Source organism: Raphanus sativus, chromosome 2 (genome assembly GCF_000801105.2).
Source record: "Raphanus sativus cultivar WK10039 chromosome 2, ASM80110v3, whole genome shotgun sequence".
Taxonomy (NCBI): domain Eukaryota; kingdom Viridiplantae; phylum Streptophyta; class Magnoliopsida; order Brassicales; family Brassicaceae; genus Raphanus; species Raphanus sativus.
The window spans coordinates 18,963,521-18,977,604 of record NC_079512.1 but is presented as its reverse complement, the minus strand read 5'-3'; the positions used below and the strand labels follow the sequence as shown (position 1 = coordinate 18,977,604).

Sequence of the window (14,084 nt, the reverse complement as noted above, 5' to 3'; positions counted from 1 at the left end):
AATATTGTAAACGCTTTTTAAATTTTTGATAATGAGATCATTAACTTTCCCAAATTATTAAAAAAATTAGTGCAATTTTTGGAGGCAGAAAAGAATCCACGTAGATATAGGTAAATGATTTTTTTTTTTGTTGTCAACCCAAAAAGAATTGGAGAAGAAGAAAGTCCATATCGGCTAATTTGGGTCCGACAAAGAACGGGTCAGAAACAGAGACTTTAAAACAGAGAGAAAAAAAGGTCCAAACTTTTTCCTTTTTTCTTGTCGTGTTAGATAGGAATCAACATAGTATATTAGAGTTTATCTTCTTATATAACTCCAGAGAGAACGGAAAGTATAGATTTCTTTTTTAATATATTTTAGGGTTTTATCTTCTTCTTCTCACCCTGACTTCTGGAGTTGGTTCTCTTCCTTTGAAACAAAACAAAAGCCATGAAGAAGAAGCTCCAAACTCGTTTTCCAGCGGTATGACAAAATCACTTTCTCTCTGTTTTTCTTGTTTCTACACTTGTTATGGAGAAAAACTTGAAGAAGAGTGTCTTGTCACTTTATGAATGTAGTTTCGTTGACTTTTTTTTTGCTGTGCTTACAAGTTTTCTTCTTTACGGTTCCTTGTCTTATTTAGGGTTTTGAGTTTTTTTTGTGAATGTTGTCTTGGGATTTGTAGGGCTAGTTTGTTCTTATCTTGAAGACCTTTGGTTTCTTGATGATCTTTCTTAACGTAGTTGAACCTCTGTTTTACAGACAAGGATTAAGAAGATTATGCAAACTGATGAGGATGTCGGGAAGATAGCAATGGCAGTCCCTCTTCTTGTTTGTAAGTTGATGTTTTTGTTTTTGGTTTTCATAGAGGTTGTGTGTTACATGTAGTTTATGGGTGATTGAATTGGTCTCATTGTTTGATTGTTTAAATTTGCAGCTAAAGCTTTGGAACTGTTTTTACAAGACTTGTGTAATCACACATATGATGTAACTCTCAGCAGAGGCGCAAAAACAGTCAACTCTGTTCATTTGTAAGCTTTGTCAATCCCTTCTTTGTTTGGCCTTTGCTTTATAAAACCAGTTGTTTTCTTGATTCTTGATTCTTTTTTTCTTCTCTTTATCAGGAAGCAGTGTGTGAACGCGTTTAATGTCTTTGATTTTCTGAGAGACACTGTCAGTAAAGTTCCTGATTTAGGTGGCTCAGAAGGTGAAGACCGACCAGCTACCAAAAGAAGGTTAGGCCCCAAACATCAATCAATCCCCTTCTCATGTTCTATGATCTAGTTTTCATGTCTTAAAACACGTTTTTTTTTTTTCAGAAAACTTGTGGATGAAAGTATTAACAACGATGAAGATATCAAGACCAGTGACATGGTAAGTTGGTAACTAGCCGTAGACTTTATTTCGCTAATGAATAGTAGTATAATTTATAGCTTAAAGCTTATTGTTATTAAAACCTTTCTTCGTCTTATTACAGCATGAGTCCAAACATACTAGCGGTGGCAGAGGAAGGCGGGGTAGAGGACGTGGAGGGTATGTTGGAAGAACAGGAAACAGCCTGTCTATGAAGTTGGAGGATAACTTAGAAGATGTTTCGCCCGAAGGCAGCATGAGCCCATCTCCTGAAAACTGGAGCCTTTCTCATGAGGCTGCATCTTGGAAGGAAGCTGCCTCACACAAGAACAATCACAGAAGCTCAGAATTAAAAGTAAGGGACTTTGATCTAAATGTGGAGCTAGATGAGAACGGAGAGTTTGCTATATCGCCGGAAAGACAGCTAGAAGAAAGACCAGGCTGGCCGCTGTTTGGGATCAACGAAATGAAAATAGATAGTGATCAACGAGAAGTTAGTTCTAGTGAGGAAGACTATGATGAAGACTGAAGTTTAGGGGTTTGTTTTCAGGTTATGTGACATGACTTCCTCTCAGATTAGAGGAAAACTAGTTAGTTACTAACATCAGGTGTAGTACATTGGAGTTTGGAAGAAATCTTCATTAATATATACAAATTAATTCAGTCATTCGCCATTTAGTTTTAGATTAAAAGTTTCAAATTCAAGTTTCCATTAAAATTTTCCTTTATTCAATTATGTATTTCGTAATTTTGAAAAAAAATATTGTGTTATTAGATTATATATTTGAAATCATTTTCTAAAATATTTATCTTAGTGTTATTCTTTTTTTTTTAAAGATGAGAATATTACAAAGACGATTTTACAGCCAACAATTCTACCACTATGTGAGAATACACGTCTGACTGCACCACTCTGAGCCGTCCTATGAGATCCATGTCCGATGGTACATCCTGCACCAAGCTGAAGATCTCCTGTAACCTGTTTTTCCATAATCGGGTTTGAATCCCAGACCTCCGGGTGTAGAAGCAATTGAACCCTTAGTCAAACCACTGGACCAAGGGGGCTTCCAGATCTTAGTGTTATTCAATTCACTAATTTTCTAATTTTATTAAATATTTGTGTAGTTCAAGTTTTTGTGAACTTCACGGTAAGTGACTAAGTGTATTTGAAAAGAATTTAACTGAAATTTTATTATAAAATGTAAAGAATGAATTCTTAAGATTTAATTTAGAATTTGAAAAGTTTTTTTATAAAATTTATTATTAGATATGTACGTCAGACTATCAATTTATATTATCACTTTGACGAATTGAAAAAAATATCCTATTTGTTGTAATCTAGATATAATCTTGTTATTAGATTATGACTCATCCTTTTAAAAAACATATGTATTTTTTGTTTGATCTTTTTTTTTGAAAATTTAATTTTTATATTTTGATTTTTGAATAATTATATTTTAGCTTAATATTAAACTAATTTGATATAATATTTCCTTAAATAAATGAAATATATTATTGGACCAAACATTTATCAATTGAACATAATCATATTTTAACAGAATAGATATAAATTAATTGACTTCTATTATTTTTTAGTTAGTAAAGTTCTTATTCCTCTTTTAAAATGACTTTATCTGTCTATATGGTATAAAATTATTATGATTTTCTTTTTTTTTAATTTCAAAATTTCCATTGATTTTTTTTAAATGACTATAAATTATTTAAACTATTAAAAATTCCATGGTGAAAATGTTGTTATCAACTGTTTATAACTTTTGTTATAAAAATAAACAAAAGATCATAAAAAAATTTGAGTAGAAAAACTCATTTAATAGATAAAAATATTGAAAATATACTATATGTCTATATTATATCAATCAACTTTAGTTATACATTATATAAAATAAATAACATTAACTGTTTTGATTTATGTATATATATTAATTTAATTATATATGCAATTTTTTTTATTTCTCAATTATTCTATATATTATTATTTTATAATATATAAATTTATAAATACATAAAAATGATATAAATGCTCATTCTACACAAATAGCAGATCTTAACCTAATTAAAACATGATAACCAAAGATTAAAAACACAGACGTGGGATTAACAACGAAGACTCTAAACAAACAAGCGGGTTTGATATGGTCGTCTACTAACTAACTATTCTCAAAAACAACAAAACCTCAGAGAAAATCGAAAACCTCTCTCTCTCTCTCACCGTCAAAATCAGTTGCGAAAATGGATTTCCAGGTTGTAATTCTCGCCGGCGGATTCTCCAGTAATCTCCAGCCCTTAGTCTCCAAGGTCCCTATCTCTCTCTCTCTCTCATTCATCTGCAAAACACAGTCTCTCTCCGTAAGCTTAGGCTAATCTCCTTTTTTCTGCTGTACAGGAAGTCCCTAAGGCGCTGCTCCCCGTGGCGAATCGTCCGGTGTTATCGTATGCTCTGGATCTGCTCGAGAGTAGTAACCTCAAGGATCTGATCGTCGTACGCCTTATTATCCTTTCATACAATTGCCTTTTTATGCTAGATTGAATGATTTTGTTTGAGACTTCATATTTTTTTTTTCGCTTGGGTGGTTGCTGGTAACAGGTTGTAGAAGGAGAAGATGCAGCTCTGAAAGTTGGTGGATGGATATCTTCTGCCTGTGTTGATCGTTTACATGTTGAGGTATTCCTCTTGAGAATAGTGTTGTTTCATTAGAAAATAGAATGGAGGAGGAGCCTATTGCTTCATATAGTAGTACCACTGGTGCTTCACATAGAATAGAGAAGAAGTGATATATACTTTGCCTTTAGAATCTTTAACTGTTAGGCAGATGGAATTACAGTAACACTAGGAACCATTCAGTTTTTTTTTCTTTTTTTTTAATTTGATTGGAGCTATGGTGTCTCCAATGGCTTAATAGGTTTGACAAGCTGAGAATGTCTTACTTTAGGTTGCTGCTGTTGCTGAGAATGTCGGGACGGCTGGAGCCCTCCGGGCAATTGCACACCACTTGAATGCCAAAGATATTCTGGTTAGCTACGACAAAAGCTGTCTCTTAGCTTATCTCTCATCATAGCTTTTTTTTACATTGTCTAACTGTAGAGCGTCTAGCTAACTTTGGTAGGTTTCCTGAACGCAGATTGTAAGTGGAGACATTGTTTCTGATGTTTCTCCTGGTGCTGTCGCTGCAACTCATAGAAGACATGATGCATCAGTAACTGCAATGCTTTGCGCTGAGCCAGTAAGTGGGCCATCGGAATCTGGGGTTGCTGGTGGGAAAGATAAAACCAAAAAACCTGCTTGCTATGATATCATCGGGCTTGATTCCTCGAAACAATTCTTGTTGCACATAGCCACAGGTCCTAATTTGAATTCTGCATCTTTTTGTGTCTCAGAGGCAACAAAATGCTTAAACCTGTTGTTTGTTTCCCTTCTGAATTTTGATAGAGGCTGAGATTAAGAAAGATACCCGAGTTAAAAAGAGCATTCTCTGTGCCGCTGGCAAGGTAATTATCTCTAATTGTAAGCCTCTGATGACTTACAATGCAGTTTATCTTCTAACTGTATGGTTATTTGAAAATTGACAAATTGTTATTTTTGATCTAGATGGAAATTCGATCAGATCTCATGGACTCTCATATATATGCCTTCAAGAGGTTGGTTATATATGCTTACAAATTAGTTCAATCTGTCGACACTCATTATGTTGTTTTTGTCTTGTGTCTTACAGATCAGTCCTGCAGAAAGTTTTGGATCAAAAACCTACTTTTCGGAGCCTAAAACAGGATGTGCTCCCGTATCTTGTTCGTACTCAGCTGGTTAGTTGGATAATATATCCATGCAAATAAAAATAATGGAGATTATATCATTTGTCTTGTTACCATTTTGGTAATTTTATTTGTGTTTTTTTTTTCTTGTTGAGTTTCAGAGATCAGAGGTCTTCCCTGAAGAAAAAACTGTAGAGGACAATGGAAAGAATAATATGCAGAGCAACGAGGTGGTTCTGTCTCAAATTCTCTCCAACGCATCTTTGCCAAGCTTTCATCAAGTTTACGAATCAGGTCTGAATAGCCGAAAAACCCATAAATGCTGTGTTTATATAGCGGATGAGAGTAAGTATTGCGTCCGCTTAAATAGCATTCAAGCCTTCATGGACGTAAACAGAGATGTAAGTTGTTTACATATGGGATTCCTTCTACAGTATCTCTTTTTCTCAGTTGACATCTAAAGCTTTTCAACTATTCAAACATGTGCAGGTTATTGGTGACGCAAACCACCTATCCGGATACTCCTTTTCTTCTCATCACAACATTGTCCACCCATCAGCTGAGCTTGGATCAAAAACCACAGTACGTCCTCTACATGTTTGGGCATTTGCTTTGGAAGTCGTGATGGTCAGTAACATTTTTGTGGGTTGCAGGTTGGACCTCATTGTATGCTTGGAGAAGGTTCTCAAGTCGGTGATAAATGCAGTGTCAAAAGATCTGTAATTGGGAGACATTGCCGGATAGGCTCCAACGTGAAGGTAACAAATAAGAGCTTTTACTCATTTTAGCCAACAAACATTTAGATAATACACTTAATCTGTGTTTAAAAAGGCGATCGCCTTTTGCGCCATGGCGCAAGGCGCACTGTGGCGATGGCTCCACCGCCATGGAACCCTGAGGCGAGCCTAGTGTCCCCAAGGCGCTCGCCTAGGTGCGCTTTGGCCATAAGGCAGCGCCTTCAAAGGCGATGCAAAGGCGCGCCATGGAGACTCTGTATGTTAACCGGCCCTAAACCAAGTAGAAACGAAACCCTACTCTAACTAATTAACCAATCTTAAAACCAAACGTCAAAAACACTCAGCAAAACCCTAGCTTCCTCTTTATAAAATTTAAAACCAAACATTAAAAATACTCACAAAACGTAGATCTAACGATGTTTTGCTTAAAGTTAGAGTACTATGTACTCTTCTATAGTCTCATAGGTTCTTTTTCTTATTATAACTTCTTTACATAACACCAATACTCGTACTTGTTACATAACAAGACAATAAGACATACTTAACGTTAACTTTCAAGTGGTTTCCAAGGCGAGCGCCTTGGTGCGCCATGGCGCAAGGCGCAAGGCACACACCTCATCGCCATGGAGCGCCATGCGCCATTTTAAACACAGCACTTAATTGCTTTGTATGTATGTGGGTGACAGGTGGTTAATTCAGTTGTGATGGACCATGCCACAATAGGAGACGGATGCTCAATACAAGGCTCAGTGATTTGCAGCAATGCACAGCTTCAAGAGCGTGTTGCTCTGAGAGACTGCCAAGTACGTTACTACTCCCTTCAGTTTTTTTTGTAATACACAATGGTTTAATTGATTCCGCAATCAAAACATCAATTTTGGATTATAGGTGGAAGCAGGCTATGTAGTTTATGCCGGGGGTGAGCACAAGGGAGAGACCTTTGCCAGAAAATGATGATAGCATTCATTCGTTTGGTGAGCAGAGCAGTTATGAGAAGAGTGAGAAGTCCCCACCACTAAGGTTTTGTACTGTGAGATTTTTCATTGCCATGTTTTGCTGATAGGATTTTGATATTTTGCTGTTGAAACTCAAAACTTGATGAAGGCTTGAAAACTGTTTTGTACTGAAACAATTTCATGTAAGATATACTATTTGTTTTTGTTAGTTTTCCATAGAGATGATTACATCAAGAAGACATTACATGGTCAGCTTTTTTATCTACTCATATTAGAGATGTCAAATGGGCGGGCTATAAATGGGCGGTCCGTATCCAAATTGATATGGTCTGAAATGGATATGCCCATTTTGACCCAGTAACTAAATTTTGTCCACATGGACGAGCCCAATTATAACATGGACAATATTGGGTTTAACCATTTGGACAATGGACGGCCCAAAAATCTAAAATATTTAGGTTTAGCAAATTGGAAAAAACACAATATTTTTTTTAACATTTTCCTTCCTGAAGCCTGAAAATTTGATTTGTGATTTTTGCGGCCCAAAAACTGTTTATTTGTGATTTTTATTATGGAAAAATATAATTTTCCGCTAAAACCGAAAAACGTAATTTTCCGTTAAAATCGAAAAAACATAATTTTCGTTAAAACCGGAAAAACATAGTTGTCCGCCAAAACTGGAAAAATGTAATTTCCTGCCAAGACCGAAAAATACAGTTTTCCGCCAAAACCTAAAAATGAAATTTCTGCCAAAACTGAAAAACGCAATTTCTCGTCAAAATCAAAAACGCAATTTCCCGTCAATACCGAAAAACGTAATTTCTCGCCAAAACTAAAAACGTAATTTTCCGCAAAAATTGAAAAACGCAATTTTTCGCCAAAACCGAAAAATATAATTTCTCGCAAAAGCCGAAAATGCAATTTTCTGCCAAAACAGAAAAACACAATTTCCCACAAAAATCGAAAAAATGAAAATTATATTGTTTACATTAAATGGATGTATGGGTCTCATGGACAGCCCAACAAATCATGGTCTTATTTGGTTATGGTCTCATTTGGACATGGTTCTATTTGGGCTTCGACCAAAAATGTCCAACAAAAAAATGAAGCCCATTCGGACACGCCCAAACCCGCCCGGCCCGCCCAATTCGGGCACGCCCAAACCCGGCCGGCCCGCCCAATTGACATCTCTAACTCATATAGTCATATCCCTGATCCAAGTCCTCCTATAACGATGGGAGAAATCATTATCATGTACAGCCTGTTTTATTTATTAGTGACTTCATGTGTTTTATTTATTAGTGACTTCATGTGTTGTTTGTCCATGTGAGAGGGCATGAAGAGTCGTAGTAGGCCCTAAAGAGTGAAACTAGAGAGATTGTTTGGTCTGCACCGGTTACACGTCATACCCTCATAAAGTAGATTAATGTATGTTTTACTTTTCAAAATGTGATTATTGCGTAGCAAGTGATTTAATAAAATAAATCTATTTTCATTTAAAATTTGAGAAACGTGGAACAAATTATTGACCGATTCAAATTTATTGTTATCCTTGATACTTGATGATGATTATGTGTAAATTATGAAGTTTGCCTCCAATTAGAATAAAATATATGAAAAGTATATATCACTTAAATTTGTAATCTAGTGGTTTGTAATAACAAACAGAAACCAAACATTAAACTCTTTTTAACACATGTATTGTTTCATTGGAAAACAAAGTGGAAGAGTGTTATATCCGAAACAATAATAATAAGAGAGTGGTGGCGAGTCTTGTGACCGTGCGAGACTCTCTTTAGCAATGGGCTACCCTCTGATTCGACGATAAAGAGAAGAAAAAAGATTAAGAGTCCCTTTGCTCTTCTCTTCTCCCTTCGAGAAAGAGAGGGAGACTTTTGACTCTTCTCCTCTCTCTCTATCTCCCCCCGTTGCTTCCGTCGATTCACCTCTCTTTCTCTCTCACCGTCTAAGCTCCCCAGGTCTGTAAAACATCCTCTTTTTTTTTTTGGTTTTCGCCTGATTTCATTTGCTAGGGTTTACTCATCATCTCTGCTCTTCAGCTTCTATGTTTCTTAGATTCGTTTTTGTCTGTTTCTCCTTCACCAAATCTGATTGTCTTTTGCTTTATGCTTTTTTTTTTTATTTTTGTGATTAGTGAGTCTTTCTTTCCTAAAGTTTATACTTTATTTAGAGATCGTTGATAAAAGTTCAAAGCTTTCCTTATTAGAGCTTGTGTGGGTTCATTTACAGATTTGATCACAAAAATGGGAAACTGTTGTGCAAGCCCTGGCTCAGACACCAAGAGCAAAGACAGTAAACCAAAGACCAAAACCAACCCTTTTTACAGCGAGGCGTACACTACTACAAACATATCCGGAGCTGGCTTCAAGCTCTCTGTTCTGAAAGACCCAACGGGACACGACATATCCCTCGTGTACGATCTAGGCCGCGAGGTTGGTCGCGGGGAGTTCGGTATCACCTACCTCTGCACCGATATCAAGACGGGGGAGAAGTATGCGTGCAAGTCTATATCGAAGAAGAAGCTCAGGACGGCTGTGGATATAGAGGATGTTAGGAGGGAAGTTGAGATCATGAAGCATATGCCTAAGCATCCTAATATAGTGACGCTTAAGGATGCCTTTGAGGATGATGATGCGGTGCATATTGTGATGGAGTTGTGTGAAGGAGGTGAGCTGTTTGATCGGATTGTTGCTAGAGGTCATTATACCGAACGTGCTGCTGCTGCTGTCATGAAGACTATCCTTGAAGTCGTTCAGATATGCCATAAGAATGGGGTGATGCATAGGGATCTAAAGCCTGAGAACTTTCTCTTTGCTAATAAAAAGGAGAATTCACCTCTTAAAGCCATAGATTTTGGATTATCAGTCTTCTTTAAGCCTGGTATATAGATTTATACATAAAAAAAATCCAATTATAATATATCTCAAGACTTTTGTTCTGACTAATTTAATCAAATTTTGTAACAGGTGAGGGATTCAATGAGATAGTTGGAAGTCCTTATTACATGGCCCCAGAGGTACTTAGGAGACATTACGGACCTGAGGTTGATATCTGGAGTGCTGGTGTTATCCTTTATATCTTGCTCTGTGGTGTCCCACCCTTTTGGGCTGGTATATGTTATTATCTATCTTATTGTTTTTTTTTTTTTTGGTAATTCATGTGTTTTAGTTCCCATGGATGCATAGAAAAATTTACTGCAGAATCACTAGTTTCATTAGTAGATGATTTGAGATCCTGACAAATTAACAATGGGTCTTTGGTTCCTCTTTTGAAGTTTTATTTATCTTCTTTATTTATTGTTTATTTATCTTTGTATAGAGACTGAGCAAGGGGTGGCTCAGGCGATCATTAGGTCAGTCATCGACTTCAAGAGGGATCCATGGCCAAGAGTCTCTGACACTGCCAAAGACCTTGTGAGAAAGATGCTCGAACCTGACCCCAAGAAACGGCTCTCTGCTGCTGAAGTACTCGGTATGTGTGTTTTCTATTTAGCTCTGTGCTTCCAAAATCTATTTACTAATGGAACAAACATATACCGTGACTCCTATATTTGCAGAACATCCTTGGATACAAAATGCGAAGAAAGCTCCAAATGTTTCACTCGGCGAGACTGTGAAAGCAAGGCTCAAACAGTTTTCTGTTATGAACAAGCTCAAGAAACGAGCTCTACGGGTAGTGATTTCTGTCCTCTGCTTTGGTAACCTTTTTTTATTTAGAGGAAAAATAATGTGGAAACTGCTTTGCAAGCAGGTGATAGCCGAACACTTGTCAGTGGAGGAAGTAGCTGGCATTAAGGAAGCTTTTGAGACGATGGACAGAAGAAAGACGGGGAAGATAAACCTCGAAGAGCTTAAACATGGACTTCATAAACTCGGACAGCAGCAGATACCTGATACTGATCTACAGATTTTGATGGAAGCTGTAAGACAAAAAAAACTTAGAATTTTCTGTTACTTCTATGTATTAATATATATATATTATAAAGTGCTATATTTTTTTTTTTTTTCTCTTTGTGTGCAGGCTGATGTAGATGGGGACGGGACTTTAAACTATGGCGAGTTTGTGGCAGTCTCTGTGCATCTTAAGAAGATGGCGAACGACGAACACTTGCATAAGGCGTTTAGCTTTTTTGACAAGAACCAGAGCGAATACATAGAGATTGAGGAGCTGCGGGAGGCTTTAAATGATGAGGTGGATACAAGCAGTGAGGAGGTTGTTGCAGCCATCATGCAAGATGTTGACACCGACAAGGTAACACCCTAAAATATAAGACTTTTAAGAAAAATGGAGACTTGTCACAGCAATAAAAGTCTTGAATGATTCTTAAATGCAAAGCTAGTAGTAGTTTGGCTAATAGTAGAAACTGTACAAGTCTTGTATTTGATCGTTTCTGCTTCTTGGTGATTTATTAGGATGGGAGAATAAGCTACGAGGAGTTTGCAGCGATGATGAAAGCTGGGACGGACTGGAGGAAAGCGTCTAGACAGTATTCGAGGGAAAGGTTCAACAGCTTGAGCCTCAAGTTAATGAGAGATGGCTCATTGCAATTAGAAGGCGAGACCTGAGAGAAAGCATGCATGGGGTCTCTCTTTCAAAAGCCATAGTAAAGGTTCTGTTTGTGTTTCTCTTAAAGAAGTAAAAAAGAAAAAGAAAAATACAGTATTCTTTGAAAAATGTAGTGTCTTCTTTTGTTGTTTCGTTAGATCAGGGTTTTCAAATGCGTTAGCGACTTGAATAGCGAGCCACCATGTACGAGATGTGAAGATGTTGTCTTAAATTTTCTGACTTTTGTTTTAGTGTTGTCTGGATACTTAACTATATTACGTGTAAGAACTAAGAAGAGTATATAGTTTTGTTCATTTCTTTCCTTATCTTAATCCGATAAACCTCTTCTTGGGTGACCATCAAAATCAATTCTCGTTTGTAATGGCATGAAAACGTCTTCCACATAGAAAAGCATTATATAAGTCCTCATCATGTTATGCAACTCGATGATTGTTTGTTTCAATGAAACCATACAGTTGAAAGAACCAGCTCGTATCTCGGAGAGTCTCCTTCTCATAATTCGTTTGGTTGCAGTCCTGATTATGTTGCCCTCTTCTTCTAACACATTTAACAGTAGAAGAACCGTAATTGATGGCCCAAACACCATCCCTGCGTTCTCTAACGCGACTAGCACACCTGTTTTTGATGGTGCACGTATCCGACAGCAATCAAATCATGCAGAGAGAGAGAGAGAGAGTTTCTTTCTTCTTTACGACTAGATGATAATCTGCGCTTTACGCGGAGTAATTTTTTTTAACTATGATGTAATAAAATATTATAAACGATATTTATTTTGTTATTGATAATTTTTTTTTACATTTGACTAAATATGGGCATTCAGATATTCTTTTTTTTTTGTTTGTTTCAGTTCAGTTTAGACCTTTACAAATTTGGTTTGGTTCGGTTCGGATATTCGCAGGTTTAGTTTGAGTTTAAAAAAAAATTAAAAGTCCATATAAAATTTTAGTTTCTCAAATTATAAAAATAAAATAATATATAACATATAAATTTAAATAATATATGCCAAAATACTTAAAATTAACATAAAATTGGTTTAGCCTAAATATTTGGATAAAAAATCAATAGATATTTTAAGAATTTATCGTTTATCTATTTTAAACATATACTTTATTTGTATACTAGATTTGATCCGCACTTTAAAAGCGCGGAATTATTTTTTGTTTGAAAACAAATTAATCGATGATAATTTAAATGTTTTACATAATCCACATATTTTTAATTATTAAATTATATATTTAATTTTTCAATAGAAAAAAATTTTGATTTTGATGAGAATTTGAATACATAGTGATTTATATTTTTTTTGGTAACACTTTTGATTTTTACACAATACAATTAAAAATTAAATGAAAATCGTCTATTACAATTACAGTTTTATGACAAAAAAAAACAATTACAGTTTTTTAAAATTTAGCTTTTCAATAATAAGTTTACTAATCAAAGCCAAATTATTATTTTCAAATGTAAAATATATTCATTGTTTGGCATTTGAAGTGTCACTTTCAGTACAAACCGAAAAAATATATATAAACTTAATTTATGTTAATAAATAATCTATGCTACCACAAAAGATAGTTTAAAAAGAAATGTAATATTTTTAAGAAAATATTGTTGCAATTTAATATATATACTGTTGATTTGTAATACTAAAATTACACGGGAAAATATATTCATTTGTAAAATGTATTTATGTTTAATTATTTTGTAATCAAATTAAAAATATAAATTATAATTACATGAAGATCAAAATAGAATAAATATCTTATCTAACTCATTTTACATTTTTAATGATTTAAAATTGAAATGAGAAAATTTCTTGTTATAATAAAATGATTACTATGTTGGTCAACCTATCTTGCATTTAAATAAATATTTTGCTTACTTTTTAAATAACTCGTACAAAATAACAATAGTATATTTCGGATAAAAAGATTTCTAACTTAAGATCAAATCTTAAATTAACTAAGTTATAAATGTTTGATATTTTTATGGAATCTAGTTTTTTTTTTGAACAATGCAAAATTTAGATTTGATTTAGGAGTTTTTTTGTTGTTGATAAAATTAAACTTGGTAAAATGATTAGGATTTATAATAGTAATATAGGGATTTACTTTAGATAACTTGTAAAGGCTGGCCACTCTTCTGGTTCCGAAATCATCTTCACCAACTGAGAACAATCCGTTGCAAACGTAACTGAAAACTGCCTAAAATTCCTCATACATTCCATTACCCAAATAAAGGATTCTATTTCTGAGTATAGGGCCGAACTAGCCGCTCTTGTATTCCTTACTCCCAAAAGTCCATCAAATCCTTCCAGTGTGCTATACCATCCTTGGCCTGAAAATCTGTCATGTTCTTTCCATGAGTCATCTGTAAAGCACCATCGTCCGGGTATATTGGATGTTACCGGGTCTGATAGGCTAGTACGGTCCAACTCCTGAGTCACACTCGCTTGTGCCTCATCCCATAATAATGCCTCCTTCTCTGTCAGTTTAAGGGTCTCTAAAGGATCAATATCCAAATTACTAAACACTTTATTATTTTGTGCTTTCCATATGTACCATAAGATCCACGCAAAATGATGGTCATTCCATCCTGGTGAGATCCTCCAAAATAAATAATCCATATTTGTAAACAGCGACCGTGTCGGGAAAATATTCAGATTTGAAGGGATTTTTGACAAACCCCAAATCTGAACGGCCGG

At 35.3% G+C, this 14,084-nt stretch overlaps 3 protein-coding genes across 3 annotated transcripts; all 3 read left to right on the top strand.

Moving 5' to 3' along the window:
* Positions 1-303: 303 nt before the first annotated feature.
* Positions 304-2,037, top strand: LOC108840930 (uncharacterized). Its single transcript, XM_056991549.1, has 6 exons — positions 304-462; positions 742-814; positions 917-1,010; positions 1,104-1,214; positions 1,299-1,353; positions 1,457-2,037. Exons 1-6 carry the CDS (start codon positions 430-432, stop codon positions 1,859-1,861), a joined length of 771 nt encoding a protein of 256 aa, XP_056847529.1. The 5' UTR covers positions 304-429; the 3' UTR covers positions 1,862-2,037.
* A 1,462-nt stretch (positions 2,038-3,499) lies between these two features.
* LOC108839224 (uncharacterized) lies at positions 3,500-7,001 on the top strand. The gene is made up of 13 exons (XM_057002332.1): positions 3,500-3,648; positions 3,737-3,832; positions 3,938-4,015; positions 4,284-4,364; positions 4,473-4,692; positions 4,781-4,839; positions 4,940-4,989; positions 5,064-5,151; positions 5,262-5,501; positions 5,590-5,682; positions 5,754-5,858; positions 6,524-6,640; positions 6,726-7,001. The coding sequence occupies exons 1-13, from the start codon at positions 3,583-3,585 to the stop codon at positions 6,789-6,791; spliced, it is 1,359 nt and encodes a 452-aa protein (XP_056858312.1). The 5' UTR covers positions 3,500-3,582; the 3' UTR covers positions 6,792-7,001.
* Positions 7,002-8,526: 1,525 nt separating this feature from the next.
* Positions 8,527-11,632, top strand: LOC108843044 (calcium-dependent protein kinase 8). Its single transcript, XM_018616130.2, has 8 exons — positions 8,527-8,772; positions 9,044-9,694; positions 9,781-9,924; positions 10,133-10,285; positions 10,371-10,486; positions 10,565-10,735; positions 10,835-11,065; positions 11,227-11,632. Exons 2-8 carry the CDS (start codon positions 9,058-9,060, stop codon positions 11,377-11,379), a joined length of 1,605 nt encoding a protein of 534 aa, XP_018471632.2. The 5' UTR covers positions 8,527-8,772; positions 9,044-9,057; the 3' UTR covers positions 11,380-11,632.
* The last annotated feature ends 2,452 nt before the right edge of the window (positions 11,633-14,084 follow it).